This window comes from Otolemur garnettii, unplaced genomic scaffold (genome assembly GCF_000181295.1).
Source record: "Otolemur garnettii isolate 467f Iridium unplaced genomic scaffold, OtoGar3 scaffold00050, whole genome shotgun sequence".
Taxonomy (NCBI): domain Eukaryota; kingdom Metazoa; phylum Chordata; class Mammalia; order Primates; family Galagidae; genus Otolemur; species Otolemur garnettii.
Genome location: NW_003852445.1, coordinates 8,990,010 through 9,005,855, shown reverse-complemented (window position 1 = coordinate 9,005,855; position 15,846 = coordinate 8,990,010). Strand labels below are relative to the sequence as shown.

At 53.3% G+C, this 15,846-nt stretch overlaps 1 protein-coding gene across 1 annotated transcript; it reads left to right on the top strand.

Moving 5' to 3' along the window:
- Positions 1 to 186: 186 nt before the first annotated feature.
- Positions 187 to 14,914, top strand: PLA2G4F (phospholipase A2 group IVF). The gene is made up of 20 exons (XM_012806313.2): positions 187 to 357; positions 1,202 to 1,274; positions 1,863 to 1,999; positions 2,100 to 2,228; positions 2,636 to 2,676; positions 2,952 to 2,994; positions 3,469 to 3,535; positions 5,584 to 5,753; positions 5,875 to 5,988; positions 6,204 to 6,241; positions 6,501 to 6,636; positions 8,620 to 8,756; positions 8,968 to 9,190; positions 10,715 to 10,829; positions 11,039 to 11,176; positions 11,261 to 11,368; positions 12,383 to 12,577; positions 12,889 to 13,055; positions 14,240 to 14,426; positions 14,700 to 14,914. The coding sequence occupies exons 1-20, from the start codon at positions 247 to 249 to the stop codon at positions 14,912 to 14,914; spliced, it is 2,544 nt and encodes an 847-aa protein (XP_012661767.1). The 5' UTR covers positions 187 to 246.
- The last annotated feature ends 932 nt before the right edge of the window (positions 14,915 to 15,846 follow it).

The window sequence follows — 15,846 nt, the reverse complement described above, 5'->3', positions numbered from 1 at the left end:
TGGTAAACAGAGACTTCAAGAGTCTTGGAAAGTGACTGAACAGCCTCCTGCCTGAGGAAACGAGGTGCCAGTCACTTCTAGAATATGTCAAACCCCACCTCCTGCCCAGTGGGCCACCCAGCCCTGATTCCTCAGCAGAGTGGCAGCTCCACCCTCTCCAGCCCAAGGCTACCTTGTCAGACCTGAGCTAGCCGTGTGTGTGTGGCCTGCGAGCAGGGTGCCTGCTGGGGCCAGGGCTTCCTGGCCATGCTCTGGGCTCTCTGGCCAAGGTGGCTGGCAAGCAAGGGACTGCCTCTCCTAGGGGCAGTGCTGTTGGGGAAGAGAGAGAAGAGGGGCCCTCGGTGGAGGCACTGGCAGGTAATGTACCTGATCTTACCTGGGAAAGTGGACTGGAGGAATGCTGGGAGCTGCAGCCACCTGTGAGGACCAAGACCAGCCGTAGCACTGGGGCTTGATTTGGGGTGGACCTATTTCTTGCAGACGACCTGACAGAACTTAAATTAGATTGGCCAAGACCTTGCTTGGCTCTTGAAAGTAATCCCCTCCAATTAGCAAATGGAGGGCTAGGTCCACTTGTCTTTGGTTGGCTTTTGCCGAGAATGCTCTAGCTTGACTGTAGAACCTACTGTAGGGAGAAGGAAAAGGGAGCCTGCTAGAATCGTGAGGGTGGTTTCACTCCTAAGAGACTACACTCTGATATTACCTCTCCTGAGCCCAGCTGCTTCTCCTCAGCCACTCGACTAGTCAGACCAGTACAGGCCAGTAACTCGGTCAGCTCACCCACCCTGCCTCCTGGGCTGTCTTCCAGCCTTTGTGAGGGAGCTAGCAGGTGGGGTGGGTCACAGCTTTCTCTTTTAATATTTAATTTCTTCAAACACATTCTCCGGCTTTCACTGCAGCTCCTGTGGCCTGAGGGGGCTGCAAGTTTGTGGTGCAGGATAACCACAGTTTAGCTAGTCCCACACTGGAGCTTAGATCTGAACCCAGGCCTGATGAATGCTGAGGTCTAAGTGCATCACCAAGGTGCTGAACTCCCAACCCCCAACCCCTGGAAAGTTCCCCTGGTCCCAAACGGAGACATCAGTGCCAGTCCTCTGCTCTGTGGTGGTGGAGAACTCTTGAGCTGGGAACCAGTGGAAGGAGGGGACCAGGCCCCACACTGGCTCTCTGGAACTGAGTCCCTGGAGTTCTGTTGTTTCAGTGGGAAACTCACCCATACTATGACCTCCAGGTGAAGGTGCTGAGGGCCAGAAATATCCAGCACACAGACCTGTGTGAGTGACTCTTCTTCACTCCTTTCTTCCTTTCCCCTGGGGCCCCCTCAGAGCTCAGGTGGGACTGGCCTCAAGGGAGTATGAGTGTGGTGTATTAGTATAAGTTAGGGGGCAGGCTGGTGCTGGCCCTGTGAGGGGCAGGCAGGCAGGGCTGGAGCAGGGAGCTGTGCTGACCCTGGACTCCTGCCTGAGTCTAGGAAGTCCCTCCCGGGGTAAGGGGTGAGGCCTGCTGGTGCCACCTGTCACCACAAGTCAACACCTGCCTTCTGGCAACTCCATGCCAGCGCTTACACAGGGAGGGTATTTGAGTGCCTGAGTCAGGCAGGATCTGGGAATTACTCAGTGGTTTGTGTGGCCATGTGCTCTTTCCAACTAGTCACTGCAGATTTCTGTTCAGCTGAATGGGAGGTGTAACTGACCAAGATGGAGTCAAGGACACCAAAACTCTCCCCCGTGTCCTTAACCCACCATGCCGTGGGCAGCCTCCTCTCCCTGCTCTGCTCCCTGCCTCCTGGCCCCAGCTTCCCACAGGAAACCTTTCTGCTATAAGAGGTTGAGGCTGAGGGTCCTCTCCCGTCACACCTGCAGTGTCCAAAGCTGACTGCTATGTGCAACTGTGGCTGCCCACGGCATCCCCCAGCCCTGCCCAGACAAAAACAGTGGCCAACTGCAGTGACCCTGAGTGGAACGAGACCTTCCACTACCAGATCCATGGCGCCCTGAAGGTGGGGCCTACGGGGCAGGGGCTGTGGCAGGAGAGGAACGCCTCAGGTTGCTTACCTGCTGTCCTACTTCAGGCCCAACTCCTGCCCATCCCCTTCCCAGAACGTCCTGGAGCTCACCCTCTATGATGAGGATGTCCTGGGGAGCGACCAGCTCTCCCTGCTCCTGTTTGACCTGGGGAGCCTCAAGTGTGGCCAGCCCCACAGACACACCTTCGCACTTGACCACCAGGTGAGCCCACCGGTGTTGGTGGAGAGCTGGGCGGGAGGAGAGGAGGCCCAGCACAGGGCCATGAGGGGCTCTGGGAAGACAGACAGGCAGGCCCTCCTCCGTCCTGTCGTTCTCATCCTCCTAAGGCTTCCCTCCAGTACCTCTTCCTTGATGAAAACAAAATGTGGGCTCCTTGAAGGCAGGATATTGCCTCGGTCGCCACTGAACCCTCGGTGTCTAGAATAGCCACTAGCACACGTTTTGGAAATAAGTGAGGCTGTGTGTGAAGATGCCACGCAGCCTCCCTGGAAAAGCCACAATGATAGTGTCCCCTTCTGATCCCTGGAGCTGAGCGGGTTGGGCAGCAAGGACTGTCCAGAGGCATTCAGAGCCTTTTAAAAACCAGCGCTCCCTGTTCCTCCATGTAGAATCTGCAAGAGCTGCAGGTGGAGTTTGTTCTGGAGCAGAGGTGAGTCCAGGTGGGGCCAGCACCCTCCTCTTTACTCTGAGACTCAGAGATTTGCATCACAGCCACTCCCAGCTGCCAGCCACCATTCCCTCTCTGCCCTCGCAGAGCTGGCCTGAGAGGAGATGGTCTGGTCTTGACCTCCATCTGCACAGAGGATAAGTCCATCCACCCCAAACCCTGCCATGCTCCCAGGCTCTTGGAGCCGCTTTGGTCACATTATTATTGCACAGCTGTCCCAAGGGGCAGATGTCCCATGAACCCCTCACCCTTTGCAGCCAGGTGCCTGCCTCCGACATCATCACCAATGGGGTCCTGGTGGTGAGTAGGGGAGGAAGCTTGGTGCTGTCCCGGGCCAGGGGGCTGTGAGGAGTCCAGGGGGCTGTGAGGAGCCCACCATGCCCACTTGCCTCTGAAGACCACTCAACCCCTCCTCAGAGGGGAGATGGGCTAGGGAGGGATGTCCAAAGGTAGACAAGAAGCAGCCTAGCACTTAGGTGGAAAGCCCAGACCAGGGTTCCTACCTATGCATAGCACGTTACTCGCTTGGGACCCTGGCTTCAGAGACTACCCAAGGAGCCACTATCAGGGCCCTCGCCTCCTCCCCCTTCCCTACCAAGGACACTTCCCCTGAGTCCTGGAGGTTGGGTATAACCTTGGGGCCTGCTACAGAAAACTCTTTCCCGCAAGGCCCAGGAAGGGCTATTTCCTGGACCCTGCTCCAGATTCTCCTGCCATCCTCCCTCCCTCCATCCTGTGGCCTATCTGGCTCCCTCAGGCCTCTGCTTTCCTCAGGCTCACCCCTGTCTAAGAATCCAGGGCACCCTCTGTGGAGATGGGACAGCCCCACGTCGAGAGTATGGTGAGTCTGGTCAGCGGCCTTGGGTCTTATCTTCTCTCCTGGAATTGAGGCTGCTGATGTCAAGGAGGTGGCTCTAGGGCAGGAAGTTCTTAAATTTTTCACAACTCAAAGCTGACACAAGAAGAAATGGATTGCCAGGTGGCTCAAAGGAGTAGGGCACTGGCTCCATATACCAGAGGTGGCAGGTTCAAACCCAGCCCCAGCCAAAACCTGCAAAAAAAAAAAAAAAAAAAAAAAATGGATTGCCCCAGGAAGTAGCAAATTTCCTGTCTCTGGGAGTGTTCAAGCATAGAGGTTGTATCAGTCCAACTATTCCTCTACAAAGAACCTCGACACACACACACATGTACACCAAAACAAAACATTTCATTCAAAAAATGTTTCCTTAGTTCTCACATCTGGTAGGCAGCTGGGGCTTAGCTGATGGAGGCCAGGCTCGGCAGGGTGACCTGGCTCTACCCAATGTATCTCTCATCCCCCTGCTGGGACCAGCAGATTGGGCTGGGCATGTTCTCAAGGCATCAGCACAAGTGCAGAGAGTAAGTCCAACTTAGCACGTGCTTGTCAAGCCTTGGGTCACATCCTGGCCTCTAACAAGCATGTTCTAGGCCAGATAAGGTTACCTAGTTAAATTCAAAGTTGAAAGGCTGGGAACATAGTTAGCCTTTTTAGTGGGAGGGGCCACATGACAAAGAGTGAGAATGCAGGAGAAATGAAGAACTGGGGCCATCCATGTAGAGTGCCACTGAGGGCAACCATCCATGGGGCAGGGGGGGATCCAGATGTGGGGTTGCAGTGGAGCCTATGTGACAGCTGAGCTCCCTCCCAGTGCTGACAGTCTGATCCTGCCCACATAATATTGGTCACTTTCTCTGAGTCAGGCACTATGCTCAGCACTTTACATGTGCATTGTCTTGTAATCCTCATAACAACCCCAAAGGTACAATCATTATCCTTGCTTAAGGTTACACAGCCAATAAGTAGGAGAACGCAGATCTGTGACACTCTTAGGCCTATTCTCTTAACCAAAGATTATAGTTTCTTACAAATGACATGTCTCCATCTTAGTCCACAAAACTTGGTATGAATGAAATGTCACTTTCCTGATTTTCATTAATTCCCTCCCACCTCAAGGTCATGACAAGTCCCTGGGTCTCATCCAGAGGAAGGAGCAGCTGTAGGGGTGGGACCCATCTGGACTGTTGCTTCTATGGTGTCTGCTGTCCTTGGGCCTTTAGGGTTTCTGTTGCTTCCATGTTGTATTTGGGGTCGGGGGTCTTGTGAGGCCTTTAGTGGTTGCCTCTGCCTGGCTTTCATAGGTAGTCATTTCTCTCTGGCCTCTGGCCTCCTCCCCAGAAAGCTGCTGGGAAGCAGAGCAGAAAGCCCACAGGCCCTCCTCGCCTTCATCCTCCTGGCCTGGGCTTCATCTTCCAACACTGCTGGCCCTCCCTGCTTTCCCAGGATGGACATCCTCTCTGCACCCGTGAACCCCATTCTTCCTTTGATCTCTTCTGCAAAACCCCTTACCTTCTCCCAAGGCCTTCCACTTTTGGAAACAAAAACCAGAATGACTTACAGCCTATTTCTATCTTCTCTATGGCCACAAACCTCCCCCAAGAAAATGAGCATGGATCCTAAATGGAGGCAAGAGATGAAACTGGTCATTAATGTAATAATGAATATATAGATGTAATTATACATCATATAGTTAATATAATAGTCTCAAAACCACCAGCCCCGTAGGCTATAAGCAGGGGCCTCTCCCTTTCCTTTCCCTGCCTTTCCCCCTTCCCTAGGCATTTGTATGTTTCTCACCCTCCTCCAGGGTCCCAGTTCTGACCAGGGCAGGTGATAGGACCCCAAGAGTCCTTCATGGTGTTTCCCCATGGTCAGGGTGGCTGAGAGTGAGACAGCACTTGGGATGTCCAGAGCTGGCATTACCAGGGGGAGAGAAGAGTTGTGGCTACCTGGGTGCTGCCCTCATGAGTGCACAGCACAGACCCACATGTACCCTCTCCAGGCCACTCACTTGGACCCTCTGTTCTCAGGCTCTAGGCAGCTCCAGCTGGCAGTGCCCGGGGCCTATGAGAAGCTGCAGCTGTTGCCCCTGCAGCCTCCCGAAGAACCAGGCCTCCCACCAACTTTTACCTTCCATGTGAACCCGGTGCTGAGTTCTAGGCTGGATGTGGAGCTGGTGGAGGAGCTCAGGGTTCTGCAGGTGAGTGAACCATGGACGAAGGGCGTGATCACAGAATTAGCTTTCCGAGGAGCTTCCAGAGCCACCCTGGAGGCACATTTCTTCCACGCTGGAGAGCTCCTCAGGTGTTTTCTCCTCCCAGAGTGGCCCGAACACAGAGCTGGAGGCTCAGACCAGCAGGCTGGGTGAGGGTAGCATCCTGCTCTCCTCTCTGCCCATAGGCCAGGAGGACCAGTGCTTTGTGGCCCTAGGGGAGGTAAGGCTCTGTTCGGTGCTACTCTGTGATCGCCAAGAGAGGGCTGGGTAAGCAGGGCCTGAGAGGCAGGGAAGATCAGGCCAGCCTGGAGCTCTGGCATGCTGTCCACATTGGGCTAGAGTTACCAAGAGCGAGGGGGGCTGCAGGTGGGAGTACCACCTCCCTGGGAGAATCCTGCTTGGCATGCTCAGGGATGGGGTTGCTGTCTCTTTCAGGGCAAGGAGGTGGCTCTGAGTGTGAAGGTAGAAAAGAGGTGAGGAGGAACTTTACACAGAAAGCCTCTTGGGGCTGGGCTGGAGGTGTGGGGAAATGCCCAGTTTGCTCTGCTCTGCAGCCCATGAAGCTCAGGCTGTGGAAGGACGCTTCTCCCTCCGAGGTTCTCATGCTGGTAGGGAGCCCCTTGGGATGCTTCTGAGGGGCCTCCGAGTGAGGGCCTGCTCCTGTGAAAAGTGAGCTGGGCCTGAGGCCCTCCTCCACTGGACAGTCACCCACCCCCACCCAATTCGAGGCAGCTCTGGGGACCTGGACGTGCGCCTTGGCTTTGACCTCAGTGACGGAGAGCGGGAGTTTCTGGATAAAAGGAAGCAGATTGTGTCGAAGGCTCTGCAACAGGTGCTGGAATTAAGCAAAGCTCTGGACAATGACCAGGTACGGAATGGAGGAGGACTCCATCTTGTTCTCAGGTCACTCTTCCCTTGAAAGGACTAGTATGGCCAAGAGGTGACAGAAAGCCCAGCAGAAGCATGGGGTCATAGGAGGTAGGGAACAGCCTGTTTGCCTGAGCCGATGAGTGTGATCAGGAGAGTCAAGACCCTGTGTGGAACCTTCGCCCCTGAGCAGCCCTGGCCAAGGGTGGATGTCTTCTTAGTTTGCTCAGGCTGCTGAAACTAAATCCCACAGACTGGGTGGCTTAGGTGAAATATGACAGACTGGGTGGCTTGAAAAATAGATGCTTGAGTGGCGCCTGTGGCTCAAAGGAGTAGGGTGCCGGCCCCATATACTGGCGGTAGTGGGTTCAAATTCAGCCCCGGCCAAAAAGAAAAATAGGTGCTTATTTCCCCACAGTTCTGGAGGTTGGAAGTCCAAGGTTAAGGTTGCCATCTGTCAGTGTTGGCTTCTGATGGGGCCTTCTTCTCCTATTGAGGGGGCCTTCTGTGTCCTCACGTGGCCTTTTCTCCAAGCAGGTGTGGAGAAAGAGAGCCTGCTCTCTGGTATCTTTTCCTCTTCTTTTAACAACACCAGTCCTATCAGATTAGGACCCTATCCTTAAGTGTTCACATTACCTTTATTACTCACTTGTAGGCCCTCTCTACAAATAGTCTCTTTAGGCGGTAGGGCTTCAACATATGAATTTGCGGGGCACAATTGAGACCATAACAGTCATCAAAGGGATTTAGAGGTGGAGGGTCCATGGGACCCTCTGGGCGTAGAAACAGGCAGCCTGTGGCTGCGAGGCAGGGGAAGGGGTGCAAGAGAGAGCTGTGGATCAGGATCAGCATCAGCTGGTGGCTTCCTCCTGTATGTGTGCTCAGGAGACGGAGCCTGTGCCCAGTGCTGACAAGCTGAGCAAGCTTAGATGGTTCGTTCAGGCAATACACATGCCCACTCAGCGCTAGATTGTTCCTCTGTCTCACCCAGCTCTTAGAAGCAACAGTGTCCTTGGCAAGCAGTACCCAGGGAGCATTTTCTCAAGACAGGGAAAGGTGGCTTGGCGCCTGTGGCTCAAGTGGCTAAGGCGCCAGCCACATACACCTAAGGTGGCGGGTTCAAATCCAGCCCGGGTCCACCAAACAACAATGATGGCTGCAACCAAAAAATAGCTGGGCGTTGTGGCGGGCGCCTGTGGTCCCAGCTACTTGGAGGAGACTTGCTTGAGCCCAGGAGCTGGAGGTGCTGTGACCTGTGATGCTACGGCACTCTACCCAGGGGGATAGCTTGAGGCACTGTCTCAAAAAAAAAAAAAAAGACAGGGAAAGGAACTGAAATTCTGGGGTAGCCAAACCTTTGTGGAAATGCTGAGTGCCCAAAAGTTTCAAATCTGGTCCTCCCAGGCACCTCTGATCCTGAAGAGGACCTTAGAGTTTGTACCCCTCTGGTTCAGGCTGCTTGCTGGTCTTTGTCACTTTAGCTTAGTGGCTCTCAACTGGGGGTGATTTTGGCACCCCCCCCCAGGACATTGTCAACATCTAGAGATGTTTTACTGTCACTATGGAATGGGGGAAATATAGAGTGATACTACTAGGAAAAAGCCAGGGACACCATTAAATTTCCTACAAGCCACAACAAAGAATTATCTGGTCCAAAGTATCAGTAGTGCCAACCAATGAGAAACCTACTTTAACTATTTGGGGTAAATCAAATATATCTTCCCGGCACATACCTTCCTGCTATTATAATGGCTAAGAGACATATGTAGCATATTGCTTGGGTTTGATAGCTCATCAAATTATACGATCTTAGGTGCCTTATTTAAGCTGTGCCTCAGTTTCCTCATTTGTGAAATGGGGATTTCATTTGAGTTGTTGTGAAGATCTAATGCTAGAATATAGGCAAGTTTCTTAGAATAAAGTCTGACATGTATAAGCAATAATACAGAAATGGTAATAGTTGTTACCATTTTTATTGTTCCAGGTGCCTGTAGTAGCTGTGTTGGGTTCCGGGGGTGGAACTCGAGCCATGTCTTCCCTGTATGGCAGCCTGGCAGGACTGCAGGAGCTTGGCCTTCTGGACACTGTGACCTACCTGAGCGGGGTCTCTGGGTCCACCTGGTGAGATGGGCAGTGATGTGACCTATGATCTGATGAGGTCCCTAAGGAAGAGCGAGGATCCTGCCTCCAAAGGGGTTGGGAGGGCAGGAAGAGACTGAGTCCTCTGAGTAGAGGTATGGGGCAACAGGTACAAGTGACAGGGAAGAGGGGTCACTCACCGACTCCTGCCAGGCTCCCTGTCCCCAACTCACAGGCATGCCCTCATCCTCAGGTGTATCTCCACGCTGTACAAGGACCCAGCCTGGTCCCAGGTGGCCTTGCAGGGCCCCATTGAGTATGCTCAGGCTCGGGTCTGCAGCAGTAAGCTGGGGGCAATGTCCACAGAGCAGCTACAACACTACACTCAGCACCTGGGGGTCCGGGAACCCAGCAACCACGGTGTGTCCCTCATTGACTTCTGGGGCCTCCTCCTCGAGTATTTCCTGTATCAGGAGGTAAGAGGAGAACAACAAGGAAATACAGTCTCCTTTCCACTCCTTCCATCCTCGCCTACCCCAGTGGTTTCTGCCTTATCCCTCAGGCTAAGATCTGCGCTAACACTTTTTTCTGGCTCTTCTGGGGGAAAGGAGGAGAAGCCAGGGTGGGCTGACACCAGTCATTTTTCTGGCTTCTGTGAACTAAAAAATTAATGAGGGTTAATTTAGAAATTAGCCTTAGGGCTCGGTGCCTGTGGCTCAAGTGGCTAAGGCGCCAGCCACATACACCTAAGGTGGCAGGTTCAAATCCAGCCTGGGCCTGCCAAACAACAATGATGGCTGCAACCAAAAAATAGCTGGGCGTTGTGGCGAGCGCCTGTGGTCCCAGCTACTTGGGAGGCTGAGGCAGGAGACTCACTTGAGCCCAGGAATTAGAGGTTGCTGTGAGCTGTGATGCTACAGCACTCTACCCAGGGGGACAACTTGAGGCTCTGTCTCAAAAAAAAAGAAATTAGCCTTAGGAGAAAGAAGAGCTTTATTTCTCATGAAGGATAGCAGACTGTTTGTTGGGTGGCCATTCCAACAGGCTGGGAAGCAGAGTTCTGGCCAGAAGCCAGGCATATGTGCTTCCAAGGACAGATGAAAGGAACAAGATTCTATATTGAGCAGGGCAGTCAAATCTACACATTCAGCAAGCTATAGGAGGAATCATGATATTTATGAAAGGAAATAATGCATTTGTAATTGTGCTTTATATCTTTCACATCCCATCATGCCTGGGAACTCAGTTTTAAAGTGTTTAGGGGTGTTGGCTCCCCTGTGCCAAGATGGGTCCATTCAGTTAGCAGAGGATTTAGGATTTTAGTTCCCCCCTTTTACTAACTCAGCAGAGACAGTAGGCGATAGGGATGACCAACCTTCTTTTGTCCCATCCTTGATGGGGTGGAGCAGCTTATTTGCCCTAGGTCCATCTACCACGGGTAGGGAACCTGCAGCCCTGGGGCCAGATGTGGCCTTCTGGATCCTTGAGTGCAGCCTTTGGACTGAATCCAAGTTTTATAGAACAAAGCCCCTATGGCCAAGGAGAGGTTTAGAAGCATAAAAGCTAACAGCCAATTAAACATTTTGGACCAGATAGGAATTCAAGTTGACAGACACTCATTAACTCCTTAAAACCTTGTAAGCAATATAATTGAAAACCAACAGCCAAAAACAAGGTGACCAAATTAATTTATCTGTAAGTATTGAGCTACTGTAGTCTTGGTTTTAGTTACAGACTTGTAGCAATTAGTTATATATCATAAGTATTTTGTTAGGGCCATTTTATCCCTCAAACTGGCCCTTAGAATCTCACGGGCCTCCCTCTTTTGCCACAGTCCCTGGACCTAGAGGGAGGAGGAGCTGTTGTGCAATAACAGCAGAGTTTGTGTTCATAGCGCTGGCCTTGCCAACCCGAAGTCTGCTGTGGCCATGCCACACCCCATGGGGGATGATCTCAGATGTGGGGATGAAGCCAAGCTGCCTCCCTCCTTTCCTGCCCAGGAAAACCCTGCGAAGCTGTCTGACCAGCAGGAGGCTGTCAGCCAGGGTCAGAACCCGTATCCCATCTATGCCTGCGTCAACGTCCGCACCAACATAAGTGCAGAAGATTTTGCAGGTGCCTTGGTGTGGGGTCGAGGGAGAGAGCTAGTGGGGCTGGGCCATGGGAGGGCATGAGAGGCCAGGGCCATCAGGGTGCAAGTGGGAGGCTCCACACACAGGGGCCGTGGAGCACAATGGGGTTGCTGCCACCTTTTGTTGGCAAAGCTGCTTCCTGCTGAGCACAAGGGAAGGCTCCTGGTGACCTCCCCTTCCCTTGGCCTGCAGAGTGGTGCGAGTTCACCCCCTACGAGGTCGGCTTTCCCAAGTACGGGGCTTACATTCCCACCGAGCTCTTCGGCTCAGAGTTCTTCATGGGACGACTACTGCAACTGCGGCCTGAGCCCCGGATTTGCTATCTGCAGGGTGAGTCTCGGCTGCAGGGCTGGGGACAGATAGGTACCCAGGCCAAGCCCTGACAAGGGTGGGGGGTCCTGCCTGTCTCCTTAGGAATGTGGGGCAGCGCCTTCGCAGCCAGCCTGGATGAGATCTTCCTGAAGACCTCAGGCTCAGGCCTGGGCTTCCTGGAGTGGCACAGGGGCAGTGTCAACATTGCAGGTGAGGGTAGAGACCTCGCCCCTTCATATACCAGCAATGGGGTCCGGGCAGAGGCATGAAGAATGAGGGAGGGGATGGTGACAGACTTGGCTGTCCCCTTGGATTCAGGGATGTCCTGAGGAAATGACTTCTAGTTCAGGGTCTCTAGGAGCCCAGAGGTGTGGTAGAGCCACTCCTTTGAGTTCTGTGCTTTGGGCTCCCATTAGCTGCACTCAGCAAAGAACATGAACTCTGTCCACACCCTCCAGTGGCTCTTCGTTACTGGTACTTAAGTGGCCCACGAGAGCCCTGCTGCACAGAACACCTTTCCCACCTGTCCCCCAAGGGTCACTGTGGTCTGCTCCTCTGTTCAGCTCAGATGCTGCTTGTCAGTCAGATGTCTTCTCTTTTATATTCCATCCCTCAGGCTGATTGAGGGTCTTACCACTGTGGTTTCCTGGGACCCCATGCACATCCTCACTGTTGTCTGTACCTTGGGGCATTGTTATGATTTATCGTCTCTTTATGTGACACTTTCCTCGTGCCCCCCACAAGGAAGCCTCGAGCCTGTATGCCCAGGCCCTGGCCCTAGCCCCCATCACCTTTGTGTGCCTCGCGCCTAGCACAGTGCTGGCACATAGTTGCTGCTCAGTTAACTTTATGTTAATTATTAATTATATTATAAAATTATTTATATAATATATTAATGATATTTTAATTATTAATAATTATTAGTTATTTATATTTATTATTAATAATTAACATAATTATGTTTGGAAGCTGTATCTCCTACCCTTATTTTCAAAAGGGTAGGAGATAAATTATTTCATAAATGCAATATCATAGACAACTTTCAAAACATAGGGGATACCAAAAAAAGGTTATTTAAAAGGGGTTGTATGAAGTAGTAGTCGGAGGCCCGGGAAGAGGGAGGTGGAGAGGGTGCACATGTGGGGGAGGGGCCTGAGCCTCGAGGTCATTGGACACAGGAGGCACCACTTCTTACCATATTCCACTGTCCCTGTGCCTGCCTAGATGACTGCCAGAAGCTCCAGCTGCATGACCCTGCACGGCTGCGGACGAGGCTCTTCACCCCACAAGGCCCCTTCTCCCAGGCTGTGCTGGACATATTCACCTCCCGCTTCACTTCTGCCCAGAACTCGAACTTCACTCGAGGCCTCTGCCTGCACAAGGACTATGTGGCTGGCAGGAAGTTTGTGGCCTGGAAAGGTGGGTTCTGCCCTGGGCAACGTGGGTGAGGGTCCTTTCTTGCCTGTGCCTCTGGCTCACTGGGGCTAGCACCGGCATTGGTCTAGGGGAATGAGCTTTAGTCTCCTGTGGCCCAGTGCTGATGTGGAGGTACCCTGATTACTATGCTGGAAGGTGGACGGTGGCGGGACTGAGTGGTTGGGGTGAGAGACCCCAAGGCTATCAGAGAGGGGCCAAGGGAGAGAGAACTCTACAGAGAGAATGAGAATGCAGAGAGAAGGGGGCTGCTGGCAAGAGCCATCATGTTTGTCCCTGTGCATGTGACCTTGCAGACACACACCCGGATGCCTTCCCCAACCAGCTCACCCCCATGCGGGACTGCCTATACCTGGTGGATGGAGGCTTTGCCATCAACTCTCCGTTCCCACTGGCTCTGCTGCCCCAGAGAGCAGTGGACCTCATTCTGTCCTTTGACTACTCCTTGACAGCCCCTTTTGAGGTGAGGTGATGGTGGGGCTCCTGCAGAGTGGTGAGGGGAAGGGAGGGAGAAGGAGAAGGCTCTGCCAAGGGGCCGGGCTGGGCATGTGAGGGTTGCCCATGAGGGCAGCCTGGGTTACACTCTGTGCATGGTGGAGCTGCCTTCCAAACACAGCAGCAGGACAGGTCTCCCCAACTGAAAAACTGCTGAGGAAGAGGAGGCCACAGAGTGTCCTTGGGAGTCTTCTGTGCTTGTCAATAAGAGACCCCAACCTTAACCCTATTCTAGACCCTGCCCCATCCACAATAGAATTCCCTGCTGTGGTCTGGGTTTGGGTCTGCTTTCCCTCTGTTACTGTGGTAACAACAGCCATCAGGGTCCCCTCAGGGAGACTCTACGAACTCTGCAGGCTTCTGGACAGATGCTGCTGTCATATGTGTGCTGGTTGTGCTGGGGCAGCCCTTCCTCTTTGGCCTCCTCCTGGCCCTCCTGGGCCCAGTAAGAGCTTGGGATTGGGGGATTGATGCAGCCTCCCTCACCTGACGCTCGCCTTCTGTAGCATATCAGCCTCCTGAAATTGAAATCAGCCCCTAACAAGGAGCAGGGAGTGGATGGAGAAGGGAAGGCCACAGTAGTTATGGTGAGGAATGGTGATGACTGACTAGATATGTTTTTTTTTTTTTTTTTCCTGAGACAGAGTTTCACTCTGTTGCCCAGGCTAGAGTGCTGTGGTGTCACCCTACACACAGCACAGCAAACTCAAACTCCTGAGCTCAAGCAATCCTCCTACCTCAGCCTCCAGAGTAGCTGGGACTACAGGCACCTGCTACAATGCCCAGCTAATTTTTCTGTTTTTAATAGAGATGGGGTCTCGTTCATGCTCAGGCTGGTCTTGAACTCTTGAGTTCAAGTGATACTCCCACCTCAGCCTCCCAGAGTGCTAGGATTACAGACACAGACATGAGCCACTGTGCCCAGCCTAGACTATCCTTTATTGGTCATTATTGATTATTGCTAATCTTCACAACAATCCCACTGGACAGTTATCTTTATTTTTATTTTACACATGAAGAATCTGACTCAGAAAGGTGATATCACCTACCTGACCTCACTAAGCTGGTCAGAGGTAGTGCTGGCTTTGAAGCCTGAATCTGTTGAGCCCAGGTTGGGGGCAGGCACGGTAAGAAACTTGCCTCTCTGCCTAGGTCTTACAGATGACTGAGAAGTACTGCCTGGACCGAGGAATCCCCTTCCCTAGTATAGAGGTGGGCCCTGAGGACTTGGAGGAACCCCGGGAGTGCTATCTGTTCGCCAATCCTGATGACCCCTGCTCACCTATCGTGCTGCACTTCCCTCTTGTCAACCGTACCTTCCGAACACACCTGGCGCCAGGTAAGGGAAAGCCCTCGGCCTGGGTCTCACCCACAGAACCATGGGGGATGATGGAATGCTGTTCTCACAGCAGGGCCCTACTACCCACTAGTGCCCTCTGCTTCCTGACCTCAGTGTCCACTCGGGGTCATCTCCCCTTGATATGCCTAAGAGCTGAGATGTGGGTCCAAGCAAGGGCTGCATGAAACCAGCCAGATGTCCTGGGACAATACCAGCCAGTTTCACAGAGTGCCCCAGCCTGGCCTCTCCTCTGCTCCCCGCACCCCACAACAGGTGTGGAACGGCAAACAGCTGAGGAGAAGGCCTTTGGAGACTTTGTCATCAATGGGCCAGACACCCCCTATGGCATGAGGAACTTCACCTATGAACCCCAGGACTTTGATCGGCTGGTGGCCCTGAGTCGATATAATGTTCTGAACAATGTGGAGACTGTGAAGAGTGCCCTCCGGCTAGCTCTGGATCGGGTAGGAGACAAGGCTGGGGGCTAACCCAGCAGGAGGAGGAGGACTGACAGGAGAGAGTGACTCTGGCTGGGGCTGGGGCCAAGGTTATCAAGGGAGAGGGGGTGCTCCCTGGGGCTCTGCTTCCCCTCTCTCCAGGACCTGCCTCTAGGGCCCCAGGAAGTGCTTGCAGAATTGCAGCTTGCACTTGGGAAGCCGTTTTGCAGATGGGCAGTGCCTTTCTGCAGGGGCGCTGGGGAGGCAGGGCAGAAGGCGCACCTCTCATCTACAGTGAGGTGTGGGCAGAATCAGGCAACAGTCTAGCCACAGGGCCCCCCCAAACACATGAGGACCTCAGAGGGTGCAGGTCCTCAACCTGCTCCAAAGCAGGAGCTGCAGACCAAGGTGCTTCTATACCCCTGCCACTGTGGTGGGAGGCAGAGGTGCATTTACCAGGCTTCCAGCAATGGGGCAGAGCTTGTCCCCACCTACCCTCCTGGAGGCCACTACCAAGAACTGAGGGACCCTGTGGGTTACCAGTCTGTCACTGACTCTATTGTCCTGATCCTCCTCATCCTTCTGGCCTCCCTTGTCCCTCCTCAGAGCTCACCCTTCTCTGCTCAGCCTCCCAAAGCCTGTGGGCTGAGGCCCCATCTGGCTGTGAATTACCCACTGCTGACTACCTGTGTTCGGTCTTTAAACCCAGGCTACAATTTCTGGTCACACGAGCAGTTGTCCCCTGATGCAAGTATAGTCCCACAGTGTCCTAGAGCTAACTGGGTATGACTTAGAGGGGCACCATGATTAGAGGGGCATCGTGACTAGAGGGGTGGAGTAGATGTGTACCGTGTGTGGAGTGAGCTAGCTCCCAGGGATGGTGGCCGGGCCAGAGGTTCAAGGAGCCCTGCCTGGGTTCCCACCTCTTTCAGACGTAGCCAATGATATGGCTGAATGTCTTTTTCTACCTTTTTGCATCTCCC

Excerpts from the sequence above, each read along its gene's own strand:
- PLA2G4F (XM_012806313.2), top strand. The coding sequence starts at position 247 with ATGCTCTGGGCTCTCTGGCCAAGGTGGCTGGCAAGCAAGGGACTGCCT. Across the intron at positions 1,275-1,862 it reads TATCCAGCACACAGACCTGT|TGTCCAAAGCTGACTGCTAT; the intron begins GTGAGTGACTCT and ends TCACACCTGCAG. Across the intron at positions 13,056-14,239 it reads CCTTGACAGCCCCTTTTGAG|GTCTTACAGATGACTGAGAA; the intron begins GTGAGGTGATGG and ends CTCTCTGCCTAG.